This window comes from Chaetura pelagica, unplaced genomic scaffold (assembly GCF_000747805.2).
Source record: "Chaetura pelagica isolate M959 unplaced genomic scaffold, ChaPel_1.0 scaffold90, whole genome shotgun sequence".
Taxonomy (NCBI): Eukaryota; Metazoa; Chordata; class Aves; order Apodiformes; family Apodidae; genus Chaetura; species Chaetura pelagica.
The window spans coordinates 13373848-13387995 of NW_009953496.1; the positions used below are offsets into that span (position 1 = coordinate 13373848).

The 14148-nt window shown below is 36.7% G+C and overlaps 1 protein-coding gene across 1 annotated transcript; it reads left to right on the forward strand.

Moving 5' to 3' along the window:
- The first annotated feature begins 258 nt into the window (after positions 1 to 258).
- On the forward strand, positions 259 to 5586 carry FAM150B (family with sequence similarity 150, member B). The gene is made up of 4 exons (XM_009999170.1): positions 259 to 517; positions 2930 to 2983; positions 3095 to 3175; positions 5522 to 5586. The coding sequence occupies exons 1-4, from the start codon at positions 259 to 261 to the stop codon at positions 5584 to 5586; spliced, it is 459 nt and encodes a 152-aa protein (XP_009997472.1).
- The last annotated feature ends 8562 nt before the right edge of the window (positions 5587 to 14148 follow it).

Here is a 14148-nt window from a genome sequence, read left to right on the forward strand (position 1 = left end):
CGAGCGGGGGCGGCGAAGAAGCGGGGTGGTCCTGCCCGTGGGGCGCGGGCAGCAGCTCGCCCCGCCGCGGGGCTGGGTTCCCACCTCCCGTAACTTGCGGTCTCCGCTCTTTCCTCCTGTCACGTTTCCGATTTCACGCCTATGAGTCTCCCCACCTCTGACCCAGCCCCGTTTTTCTTTTCCAGTCAAATAGGAGGCCTCCCACAGCAGCGGATCCTTCCTTTGCATCTGCTCGCGCACCCTTCAGGTCAGACTGCAATGAGTGGACTGAGGTCTCCTGGGCTGCTGGGGCTGGTGCTCTTAATGCTCTCAGCAGGATATTGCAAAGAGAAAACTGACTCTGCAGATTTGAAGGACAGGCAAAGTCTCTTAAATCTGATCATGGAGATCATTCAGGAACTGAAAAGGTACCACCTGGAGAAGGACAGTGGGGTGCAGTACTTCTCCAAAGATGACTATAACTTAGATCGAAGAGAGGTGGCTGACTATGAAGGTTACCGGGATGAGCAGAGAGTTGGTAAGTCACAATCCATGATTTGGGAGACTTTTTTTTTCCCTATAGGGTGTGTTGGTGAATCAGATATCGCATCAGGTTACTAATTTGATATCAAGAATGCATGGCTCAAAATACCTGCAGATTCTCTTTGGTATCAGAAACTGACACAGATGGCAAATTTGGAATAGAAAAGCTCCAGAGTCTCTTATACTCTGCATGATGAACTCAACTGAAAGTCTGACTTCCTGTGTGTTGGTTTTGAACAAAACTTTTTAATAAGGGTAAAAAGACTGGAATGGGCTGAGATCAAAGAAATAAAGGATTAAAATGCTCTTTTTCTTGGAAGTTTACCACTTTCTAAAATGTGCGTAGTTTAAGTGCCCTGCAGGACTACAGTATGTCCTTACACATACCACATCTAGAAGCCTTTACTGCAGCTCAGCTTCATTAAACTTTTTGCCCTGCTTTTTAGTCCCTCTTACACTTCAGAGGTAGGGCCTTTGAAATACTAGGGAACTGAAACAGTATTCCTTTGTCACTGTACAAGCTACTGCTACTTTGGGGCACCCCTGCAGCACTACTTATTTGAGTGGCTCTTTAACCTCCAATGGAAAGTCCTGGTTGCTTTGTAAGACATCCAAGGTTGTGTGGAGCAGTCCGGAAGCAGTCGTACCAAGCCACGGAGTGATGGGTAGTTACCGCTTCTTCTGTGCATCCAGCTGAAAGCTTATGTCTCATTTACTGTCATTCATTGTCATTCCCAAACCCCTACAGCATCACTGCTGCTCATCTTACCCCTCCTACTGAAAATGATTGAATATTTTCCAGAAGATGCCTACTCACCTTTTTCCAAGCCAGCTTTTATTTTGTTAGTATGCTATTTATTTTGTCTTTATTGATCTCATTAAGCTTAATTGAACCTTTTCTTAATTCTCATTCATATTCTAATATCTTCAAGATTTGCATTTGTTGGTGTTTGTCATGTAAATGTTACTTCTTCATCTGGATGATTAATGAATTTACAAAGGAAGACAATTTTGTTCCACTTAAGATCAGCGTAGTGAGACCATTTTTTTTTTTTGTAAATAAATGTTGAAAAGTTAAGGACACCAGACTAAGCAGGGAATCCAGATCTGCACAACTCTCAATCTCAATGTGGAACATGGGTATAGTTTTTGGCCATCCTACATCAGCATATTGGTGCAAAACATCTGGTTTGTGCTGAACAGTTACCTGTGTAAATAATAAACCTACATCAGAGCAGATTAGTTGGTAGTGGTGTCATTTACTACTAAGCAGGATTTTTCATTCTGTTATTATAATGGAGTTATTCCCAGCAACTCTGAAAAGGAACTGCCGCCTAAGAGTCTTTCAATTCAGTTTTGGCATCACTTTGCCAGTGAGCCTGTCCCACGGGAAATTTCTGAGTGAAGCATGTGTGTTTTTAATGCTCTTCATGACATAATTAGGTCAAATACGATAAGGTCAATTTTACTTACACTGACTAAAGTTAGAAGTAAATGAAGAATGACTTTCGAGAAGTGTCTATCCTCACAAGTGAATCAGATCTGGATGGAAATGCTCTCTCTTTTATATCTGATAAGAGGTGCCAAGGGAATGAAAAAGGCTGCTTAGGCATTTATGGACAAATAAATAAAGCACCATGTAGTATATCATACACAATCAGCACTAAGCTATCAGCATAGAGTTTGTAACGGAAAGCAATCAAAGATAGCTGTAAATCAGGAAGACACAAGCAAAGGTTAGGGCTAAAATGGTTTTCAGTAAACCAGTTTCATTTTGCCATCTGCTGAACACAAAACACAAGGCGGTAAACCACAAACACAGCGAGCCAGAAGAGGGCAATTTGCTTGGGATCATTTCCTGTGAGTTTTATTTACTGCTAAAGGGGGGGAAAAAAGGATTCCTGTAAGGAGATCAATCCAGTTGCAGGATTGCAGAAGTACAATGCTTATACAAACATACAAAAGAGTGGATAAATTAGGATAAGAGAATTTGAAGACACTAAACCAAACTTGAATGTATCTTTGGGTCTCTACCACTAGCAGGATATGCAATTTCTGAGTAACCATGAACTAGAATTTCTGGAGTAATTTAAATCTATATCAACTTGATAATGTTAATAGAGAGTTACAGTCTGACTCTTAGTTAACTGTCATCATCATAAATGATTGCACACCTGAGAGGCATTACTTGCTTTGTCATCAGAATGTGTTTCACAGTGCATTTTACAGTGACTTTTATGTCAAACAAATGCTTACACTTGGGCCTACTGGGTGCAAAGGACTTTTGTCCTCTGCGCATTTGTCAAGATGTGATGTTTGCCAGACAGTTTATTCCATTTTCTCATATGATGCTTGGAAAGCACAGTTCCAGTGCAGCAGAGTGACAATTCTTTATTCTGTCCAACAGAAATAGTTCCCAGAGATCTGAGGATGAAAGACAAGTTCTTAAAGCATTTAACAGGTATGCTTTAATTTTGCATTGCCATCCATCATTTCATGTACATACTGTAAGCTGCACTCTTCTTCCTCTGAGCTGTGCTGATTCATAACTTACTTTCTCTTTGTATTTCAGGTCCACTCTACTTTAGCCCAAAATGTAGTAAACACTTTCATCGGCTTTATCACAATACAAGAGACTGCACCATCCCAGCATGTAAGTGCCAAACCCAGAACTTCCATGAAACAACAGAAAAACTGTAAAATTAAATAGCTCTATGAGGTACCAGTACTGATACAATGTTAGAAGCCATTCCTTGCAGTGAAGAATTTGCAGCACTCTAATTAAATTGTTCTAGGTACACTTCACAGCCTTGCTAGACCAGCATCGGTATTACAGTGAGGAAAACACAACTTTTTTACTGCAAATACACTGCATAAAATGGCTGTAACCTTTGCTTCCTTAGGTACTGATGTATATGCATCTTTGGTTCCAAACCAAAGGTGTTTTCTTTTTGTAGAAATACATGGCTTCTCTCACAAACCTCTCATATGCCATTTCTAGTGCTGCAAGTTCAACATAGGATCAGAAATCCAGGTGGGGCTATTTCCATTGAATTGATTACTTCTATAAAACATATTTTATCAATATCCTGTATTTTAATTGTTCAGTTACCAGTCTACCAGTGATGTTAACAGAGAATCTTTGCAACCCTTGTCTTCAGTAAATTACAGAAGTACAACTTCCTAAGGCTTAGTGAAAAAAATAGTGCCGATGGACACAAGTAAGCAAGTTGAGCTTATCATCTCTCATCCACGTTAGCAGCACAGAGACTTAAAAAAAATAAAATTAAACATTGACATTTATCAGTCAGTAGGTAGGATTCTAGATTCACACTGAGGTGGACCTGTTAAGTAAGCAGATGCTATTTTAGTCCAGGCTTTTCAGAATGGAAGGACGCTTTATTTTACTTGTCTGAGGTCAACTAGTTGGGTCAGAAGCAAAGCTGGAAATAGAAACAAGTTACAGATTCCAAGTTTCAAGTATTAATAAATATTTCAGTCCAATATATTTTAAAGGCATATTTGGTAAGAATTGCAGACTTTTTCCCTATTTGTAAGGCTTCAGATTAGGAATACCTTCAAAAGATAAGGATTTATAGATAATGGCTAACCAAATCACATTCCGTTTACATGGATGGAAGATGGAAGTTGTTCATAACTAGAATGTTTTGAACAAGCAAAAGGTCATATTACTTTTTTTGTAAGAATCACAATATAAAAATCACTTGAGTCAGCACTAATGAGTACTCCAAGCTGTGAAGCTAAAACCTAGTTGTTCTTAAAATCTGAATTACCCTTTCCTCTTGATGGGTGACATACTCACCAGCTTAATGTCTGGATAATGGAGGATCATTTATATGAATGGCAATTACAGCATAACTGTGCTGTGAGTTAGGGAGTGTTAACACTACATCTCTAGGAAACATCAGATGTAGTTACTCATCAATGGAATAAAGCCTAAGGAAAATCAACATCGGTCACCAGACTAGTATCTCCTGAAAGTATCACTTTCTTCTAGAAAAATGAAATAACCTGCTTTAATTATTTATATGCAGTATGGTGTTACTTTTTGATAATATCTCAGAAGGCCAAACAAAACACAAAGAAATGAAAAGCATCTATGATGCTGCAACAGTGTTAGTCATTACAAAAGCATTAAGTTGGCATATCTTCTAGTACTTTGTACAGCAGAGTAGCATAGGCACCTAAAAAGTAATTTATTCTGCTGTCTGTGCATAACCAACTTTCTCTAAATTAGCTTTCAGCTTGCTATGATAAAGGAAAAAAAAAGAAAGTCTTGATTAATTTTGTAGTTTCGCATTGGTTCTGTCCCTCATTATGAATGCTTCAAAATGCAGAAGGTACTTAAAGTAAGAACTGCAAACAACAGGGCTACTGCAGAAAAAACAATTTTACTAGTTTTAAGATGAGACCCGAAACAGTTACAAATGAATTTGTAAGATGTGGTCACCTACTTGAGCTGGACTTAACATTCCTATGACCAGGAAATGTTATTTGTCCAATTTAAATTTTTGCAGGAGGAAAATTTATCTGAGTTGCATTACTTAGTACTAAGTTGATAGACTTGCTTACTGAGGGCTGGATTTCAAAAATGGATGAGCACTACTTACTCTTCCTCTAGTATGGAAATACTACAGTCGCGTGTTTAGATCTCACACTTAAGCACAGTCACAGATGCATAAACTTTCATACACACATACACTTGGAGAGCCTCCAGGCATATTCATGCCATTTATTTATAGACAGTACGTATGCAGAAGTTGGTTTTATAGTTACGTGTCATTAGACATGGCTTTCAGTTATGCAATTTTTACATACTCCATTTCTAAGTTGAAGGAGCCGATTTCTACACTGTTGCAAACTAAGGTGTTCGTTGAACTTTATTACAACAATTAATTTGCACACTGTTACCTATTTTTATTTTTAAAGGCAAATTTGGTTGCTTCAGTTACCTATTTATGCTCTTTTTTCATGACAGATTATAAAAGATGTGCCAGGCTTCTTACTCGGTTGGCAGTAAGCCCAATGTGCATGGAAGGATGAAGGTAAGCTTTTTCATAGCAGTGATGACATTCTACTGCATAGCAAAGCAGTGGATTTTATGTTTCATACATGAAAATTCATGGGGATATAGTAATAATTGTCCCTTGGCTAAGGTATTCCCCTTTCAGAGTACTTGAAGGGACAGGCTTAATCTGGCAAGTATTGGCAATAAATAAATGGTACCCCCTACTGGAAGTCATCATATAAAAGTTGATGTGCATCAGCTGTGATTTATTCATAGCAGCACACAGTTAGCAGATAGTGAACATGTTGTTCTAGAACAATAGACAACAGCTGTAGTTTACTCCTCAAGAGTTGACTCAGTACACAGTTGCCTGTATCGACAGCAGCCCTTTTATGTGAGCAGCTATAGCTCTATGGTGTCCATTTTAGTATGAGTTAATATATACATAGCTATACACATGAAAGCTTTATAAATGCAGATAGATCACAGGTGCTTTTATAGTAATTAAATTGAAATCTATTGTTAGGAGCACTGATAAACTAAGCTACTCGGATTTCTTGGATTTTCATTGTGTTCACCTCTTATGTCTCTGGGTTTATTCATTCTGGGTATTCCACCATGTGCAAAAGTAAAAACAAAAACAAAAACCCAAACAAAGAAACAAAGATGCATTTCCAAACTATTTGTATTTCTAGCAATCTGACACATAAGTATACAAAAGGACTTAATATGTCCTTAACCTTCGCCAGAGACAAAAAATGTGACCTCTGACAAAGGGATACGCAATAATTCATAAGAATTTTTTAGTAACAAATGCTGTCAAACCAAGATATTTAACTCTGTGACAAAATACACATCTTGTAGTGAAAGTTAGTGAGAAGCATTAAATTCTAAACATTTTAAGTTTATTTTTTTTAAAGCATTGACACTGTTTTGCATGGCATTCTCAGAAGCAAGCTAAGGAAATGTCATTGAGACAAACAGAAAAATGGAAATATACGCAAATAAATTATTAGTGCTTAACTGTCAGACTGGAAAAGTGTGTTGAGCAGAGTCACGCAGCTTCATTATGGGTATGATATTGTTCAGTATTTTAATTAATAATTGGGTGATAGAAGACAGTCTATTTATGGATGACAGCAGTTTAGGAGAAAACCATGAGTGCAATCTTGAAAACAATCTTGGAAAAATTAGCGGAATAGTCTAAAAACAGGATAAAATTTAAAATAATTAGCTCAATTACAAAGCCACTGCAGAAATACCTGGCAAATTGTGAATAACTAGACAGACCTGTAGAAAACATAGGAGTTGTAGTGGATCACAAACTTAAGCATGTCAACCATGTCACACTTGCAAAAAAAAAAAAAAAAGACAATGTACTGGAATATATAAATAGTAACATTGTTTATAAAACACCTAAAACAATCACTGTTGCTGGAATACAGTATTTAATTAAGGACACTATGAAGACATGTGGGTGTTTCTTTGAAGAGTTCAAAGAAGAGTAACATGGATAAGCAAAGACCTAGAAAAAGACAATTTACAGTTACAGCTAAAAGGTATTTTGATTACTTAAATCTAAAGAAAAAATAACTGCAGGAAAACATGATGGCACTATTCAGTTTCATAACAAGTGACTACAAGTCATTCTTTCTATCCAGTGTGGGTAAATAAGACATAATCTGTTTAACTTTGCAAGAAGAAAGGATTCCAGCTAGATACTAGGAACAACTTTTCTAATTACAGGGGCAGAGGTAATATATTAAAACATTAGATGTAATTTAGCATCCTCACTTTATGCTAAATTCCTCAACATTTCTTTAAGTATTTTCTGCCTCACATAAAACAAAACTAGCTCAGTTTCAATGCAGAATGTTTTTAACACCCAGTAACTCGTACATTACTCATTGTTGTAATTTACAACATGCATCCATGGAGAGGAATCTTACCATACATCCTGTGTTCAGGGATGGGATCATGGAAACAACTGTATATAGTATTACAAAACAGTAAGTTAACAAACAGGTAAATCCCTCCACCTCCTAGTTAGGAAAAATGCCAGGGATTCAACCTGTCAAATGTAAAATCCAGAAAGCATGGGACAAACTAGCTATAATATGATACTCGCCTGCAAAAAATGGGAGTTGTTTAGCAAAACGAGATGTTCTTAAAAACACTCACAGCTTGAGATATGAAATACCTTAGTTACTGTTCTTTCATATTATGAGATTGTGTTTGCATGATAGAATGTGAAGATATAAACAAAACTTTCTAAGGAATGGGAGAAAATAATTCCCTACTCTGATGTATCTACTAGTATTGATAATATTACCTGTATTTGGGCTCTTTTAAGTTTTGCTTCAAGTGTTTTGTAACAATGAAGACAATAGCCCTTAATTGCTTTCTCTCTTACAGTTTCTTATTCAGACCAACATGGAGCACATTTTCATTTCATGAAAGAACTGAAGGTGGAATTAAGATGTGGGTTTTGCATATTCAGTGAAGGCAGACCCTTTTTCTTCTAGAAAATATAGCTTAATACACAACTTCCCATGATATGCTTTGAATTAAATAGGCAACCAGTGTGCAGTAGTGTGGCATGCTCCACCTTTATTAAAGAGGCAGTTGTGAGTTTTCCATATTGTGGGATCTCTGTGGCTAGCACCAGATGTAACATTAAGAACTTTACCATCTTCATTGCAGGGATCTGTGATCTGATGCTCACATTAGAGAAGAGTTCCACGTGGTTTTTCACACTAGGGAATTTTTTTACGTTAGCACATGGAACTTCTGCTACAAAATCCTACTGGCACATTAAAGTTTATGTTGATATTTTAACCACTAAATTCTCCTTTTTAATAGATTAGCTTTCTCTTACAGACTCCATAAAGCAGTGCATAAATGCATGTGCATTATGCATAATGCATAAAGCATTTATGACTCTATCATAAAGCACAGATGACTAGAACAAAATCTGGAAAGCTCTATCATGCCTTTACAATAGCTTTCATCTGTGCTTTTTAAAACTGGGGTTTTGTAGGGTTGTAGGGTTTGGCTGGTTTCAGTTAATATTGCTGGTTTAGTTTGTTAGGGGTTTTTTTTTTGCCTTAACAAAGGAAAACTAAGAATCAAATGAAAGGAGAAAGGAGTTTTATAGCCACCCCTGTTCTTAACAGAGACTGCAGTCAAACAGTATTCTAGATGTACATTAAGACTACCTGCCATCCTTCAGCTAAATTCCAGCCTCATTTTCCTAGACTGAGGCACGTAACACAGACTATGTGAAATATTTTTTAGAAAAGGTACAACAGATTGATCAATGTTAAAAGTCTGGGACCTTTTCAAGGGTTTCCAGAAATGCCAGGGATTTAGAAAACTGCAGTTTAGCTAAGCACTGGCAATCTAAACCCCACAGCTTTTGATTGGATATCCATACAAAAGCAGGTTATAGATGAGATGACAAATGAGCATCCTATGTATTTCCAGTTTTTCACCTTCAGTGAGCTGCATAGTCCCATTAGTTTCAGTAATGAAAACCTATTTATTAAATTCTCAGTGTTTAACTTGTTAGTTGTACCACACACTGATCAAACAAAAGCATGTTAATTTGTCTTTAAACATCACAGCTTAAATAGGGTACAGTAGGGTCATACATACAGAGAATAAGCTAGATGAAAATGCAGGACAAGGAAAATTTACGTCAGCTTCCCCACTAAGGAAGGATATTTAAAAGAAAAAAAAAGTGGTTGTCCTGTCTGCAAAGCCAGAAAAATTCTAAATTACATTAAGCTTTTCTGTAACATTATTGCATTTCCTAATAGCTTTTAAAAAATGGCAAAACTAAATATGTTTAAATACTAACAAGTATTTCTGTATGCACCAATAGCTTGATTTCCAATGGATTATGTCAAGTCGGACTGACTTTGCATTCAAATGATTCTATTACAAATTAAACAGTCGATGATGCAGAGAAACTCAGAATACCAGAGATTTCACACTGACCATGGGAAAGACAGTTACGTTCAGACAGATAAGATGAAAGTTTTAATTGGGAAAAATGAAATCGGAACTCTAGCATCAGAGAATCGCTGTTTTTTATCTACCACATAAGACTCCCGGTGTGTATGAGACACATAAGCTTCAGCTGAATCTGTTTGCACGCAAGAGCAGTGTCTTTCACCTGTGCAGTTCCTGTGGACTAATAGTTTATTTTTTACTTCAAAATAAGGGCATAAACAGGTTGTGTAAGAAACACATGAAACTGGGTAGGCAGAGTTGCAGCATTCAGTGGTCACCTGTCTAAAAAATGCGGCTGCAAAAAAACCTCAAGTTAGTGGAGAGAGGATGGATTTTTAGATACATGTGTGCAGAAACGGTTACATTTTCTCTTAAAGGTGTGGGGGAAAAGGGTCATGGAAATCTGCACTGCTCAACATTTGAATTGTTTTCTACAGTACAGACAATATACCTATATAAGCAATGTGGAAACCTTTAATTTTCTATCAGTGATTGTAATACCAGTGTAAAATAATTTTTATTTCATTCCAAGAAACTACTCTGGGAAGAGTAAATTGAATGGGCAGCAAATTGAACTATTGCAGCTCCTGCTCAGTTTGTGTTGCCTCAATGTTTGCACATCCTCCAGTGGCTATATGACCAAATATCAGAAAGCTACTTCTGTTTGTTTCTTGTTTATATATAGAGTCCACATTTCTTCACTAATGGGCCCAATGAAACATCAATCAAATCCTTCCTAGATCCTTCAAGCCTTGCCTTGACAGATTTATATTACTGGACATCATATCAACAGCTTTCTGACACCAAGGCATTTAGACAGAATTTTGCAGTCTTTATTCAGTTGTTGACTTCACAGCTGTGCTCAAAGGAACAGGCTAAACATAATTATGAGCACATTTTCAATAGGTGGAACTGTATTTTCCAAATCTGTCTATGTAAAATGAACCAGCACAAAAAGTGACGCTTTCTGAAATTTCAGGCTTGATTAACAAAGCAGTAATTTAGCAGTCGGGATGATTATGAACTAAACTGAGATTTCCAAAGCTATTAGTGGATTCTCCAGTTTTATTTACCATTTTCAAGATGATAAATACATTCTTAAACAAATGTGAGTACAAAAATGATGAAAGGCAATTTTCTTCTTTTAACCCACCAGATGTTATCACCAAGAAAAGAAACACCAAGAACCAAGAGAAGTGCCTTGGAAATCAACAGGGAAATAGAACTTACTACCTTTATAACATACTCCATTGTGAACAAGAGATTTATTTTTGCAGATTGACAGACTACTTCCCATAATTCTTCTAACATGCGTTTTGTATGTCGTCAACAGTTTGCAGATTGACATTCTTTACAGATAGCGTAACTGCCAGTAGTACTTAATGCTCCATACTTAAAAACACACTTTACAACTGATGTGTAATGCTGCCAAAAAATACATAAACACAAATATTTCACCAAGAAAATTGATGTTCTGTTGCTTAATTCTACAATTTTAAGGAATGTTTGTATATCTAGAATTACTAAAGATCGGCTCCGCAGTACTTATGGTCACTTGATATCCTTCATGCTTATGCAATTTTTAAAAAGTTTGGTTAAAACAGACTTGCATTGGGGTCACATTGTACCCTAGAAGTACAAGCTGCATGACAAACAGGAACGTAATTCCAACTAAACATATTTTTGGGACAGCGGAGCATGGATTTTGTACACAAACACAAATGCTATTAATTTCCTTTATATAACAAATGTTTAAAACATTCCAGCAAACGTGCAATATGTAAATACTGTAAATAACAAGCATAAGTAATAAAGTGTTTGGTATGAAGTTGTTCTCAAGTTTGCTTTCTGTTCACTGAATCCAGATAAACAAGCTATCTTCTGATAGCTACTATCATTTATCCACACTTAAACCTCCTTTCAGGAAGAGTTGACCGAAGTAAGAAATAAAGGTACACCCACCTCTGAGAAGTCCAGTAGTTTGGACACTCTCTGTACATTTGTGAGGACGGACAGATACGTGTGGCTCAACCCTGCAAAATGCCCAGACCACAAAGCTGCTCCAATTCTCTATTGCATTATAAACCTGATTATTTTTTTACAAGAAATGGTTAAAGAAGGACAATATAACCAGTTGATGTCCAATTAATCATTTTAGTATCATAAAATTTTTAAGGAGTCAGTGAACACTTACTCAAGAAGCTTTGATACACATTTGCCTTTCTTCCTTAAATCACACATTAAATACAGTTGTAAAAATGGCTCAAATAGGAGGAAAAATGTTCTGCGTGATCTGCAGATGAACTTCAGGTACTTTTATGTTAATACTGCCATTTAGCTTTCATTTTATCCTCCATTCCACAAAATGTAAAAAACAAAATCAAAAATCAAACACACTCCTCCCCACCCTGAGAAATAGTTGGAGTTCAGATTACTGACTCACATTTTTAAGAGCCTTCAGCATCTAGATCTTTAGATGAAAAAAATTATAGAAGTACAGAATTCTTCCTAGAACATGGCTGTATTCAGTACAGGAGAAGTACATCTATTGTATTTACTTTCAGTACTCACTGAATGCTGAAGTTTCATTTCTCAATAAGAGTAACACATGCATACAAAAAAACTGATAATTAAAGGAATCCACTGCTACAGCATTAATATAGATGATCACCTACTGTAAATATCTGGGTGGAACTCGATGTTTTGCTGTTGTTCCACTGACTGAAATTAGATCATAACATATTATTTAATATGGGAGTTTAAATTAATATCAATCTTTCTTTCTGTAGTAGGACACCTGAAATCTGGTTAAATAACAACTTCATGCAAAATTTCCTTGTAAAAGGAATGCAGTAATTAATGACTTAATAAATTAATATAAATAAATTACTCCCATGGAAGATTTCTTTAGATTTCACAGAAGTCAGCATGCTGGGTCTCTTTAGCTTGGAGAAAAGGAGACTAAGGGGTGACCTCATCAATATGTAAGGAGTGAGTGTCAGGAAGATGGAGTTAGGCTTTTCTCAGTGATGACCCGTGATACGACAAGGGGCAATGGGTGCAAACTGGAGCATAGGAGGTTCAATGTGAGTATCAGAAAAAACTTCTTTACAGTGAGAGTGACAGAGCACTGGAACAGGCTGCCCAAAGAGGTTGTGGAGTCTCCTTCACTGGAGACATTCAAAACCCACCTGGACGTGTTCCTGTGTGATAAGCTCTAGGTGACCCTGCTCTGGCAGGGGGGGTTGGACTAGATGATCTTTCGAGGTCCCTTCCAACCCCTAGGATTCTATGATTCTATGATTTCACAGTAAATACAACTATCCCAGAGCAGATTATTTTTTTTAGTCTTAGGTATAAGCTTACTATCTAAACTAAAAAAAGTTAAGGTAGGGGAAAGGGGAAAGAAGTGGGTTCTGTATTTTTTCATTCAATGTCATTGTTCATGAGGGGTTTTAAACCTTTAAGAGCTTAGCTATCTGTATGGTACAAAATTTGTGTATCCTAGGTTCATTGTTTCTCTTGGAACCCAAATAATGGTACTATGCAACTGTCCTTCCTGAAAGCTCTTCCTCTTTGGTATTCTTGTATTCCACAAATTCTTTTAAAATACCATAGTGTTCTCTTCCTCTCCTCCAAAAGAAACCCACTAAGGATAAAATCAATTGATCAGCTTTTTCCTCCTAACAGAGCTAGTGAATTATTTCTAGGATTAGATTACTTGCTGAGTATACACCTCAAGACGGAAACTTAAATCTAACACAAGTAGTTTTGACTTAGTATCACATTACAGGAAGATTCCTAAGCCTAGTGAAGGTAAACAACAATACCCTTTAATCTCCTTTCTGTTACCCCAGCAGTTCAAAGATAAGCCTTTTAAATCTTAACTTTAATATATAGAAAGCTATAGGTAGAATTCCTTCTCAGCCACGAATGCAAAAACACAAATAATTAGATTTTCAATCTCCTGAGTTATTTTACTTTCACTGGAATATTTTAAATGGTAATTCTGGCAGAGAGTAACATTAGATTACACCTAAATTCTTGCACTTCTAACATTAGTGCATAAACCCACATTTAAGATGGTTTGTCCCTAAGTGCCCATCATTTTCCCTCATTTAATTTGTAAAAGCATTCATAAAAGGAATAGAAAGTAATTTTTTTTCCAGTCAGTGCTTTATCTGATGTGAAATGCTATCTATGTATTACTCCTTGTCCCTGAAGTGATAACTGCTGTTAACTTGCAAATTCCTAGCTTGTTCTTTAAAAGTCAAAACTATTGGTAATGCAGTTAATGCACAAAGGTCCTGATGTCTGTATTTAAGTGTTCCATCTACCACTTGCCTTTTTGCAAGCAGGTTCTTAAATTTTATGTCTGATTGAAATTTTAGTGCAAAACAGAAACCTCACTAAACACTAACACAGCTGTTCTACAGCAAGTCCCAGAAAACGGAATCTCCATTGTGCAGTCTGCAGCACACACACTGAGTGACACCAGGATTCCTTCATTCCCAGGAGTAACAGGGTCCTCTGGCAAAACACATCCCTCTTCCAGAATGGAGACAGGGTGACAAACACAG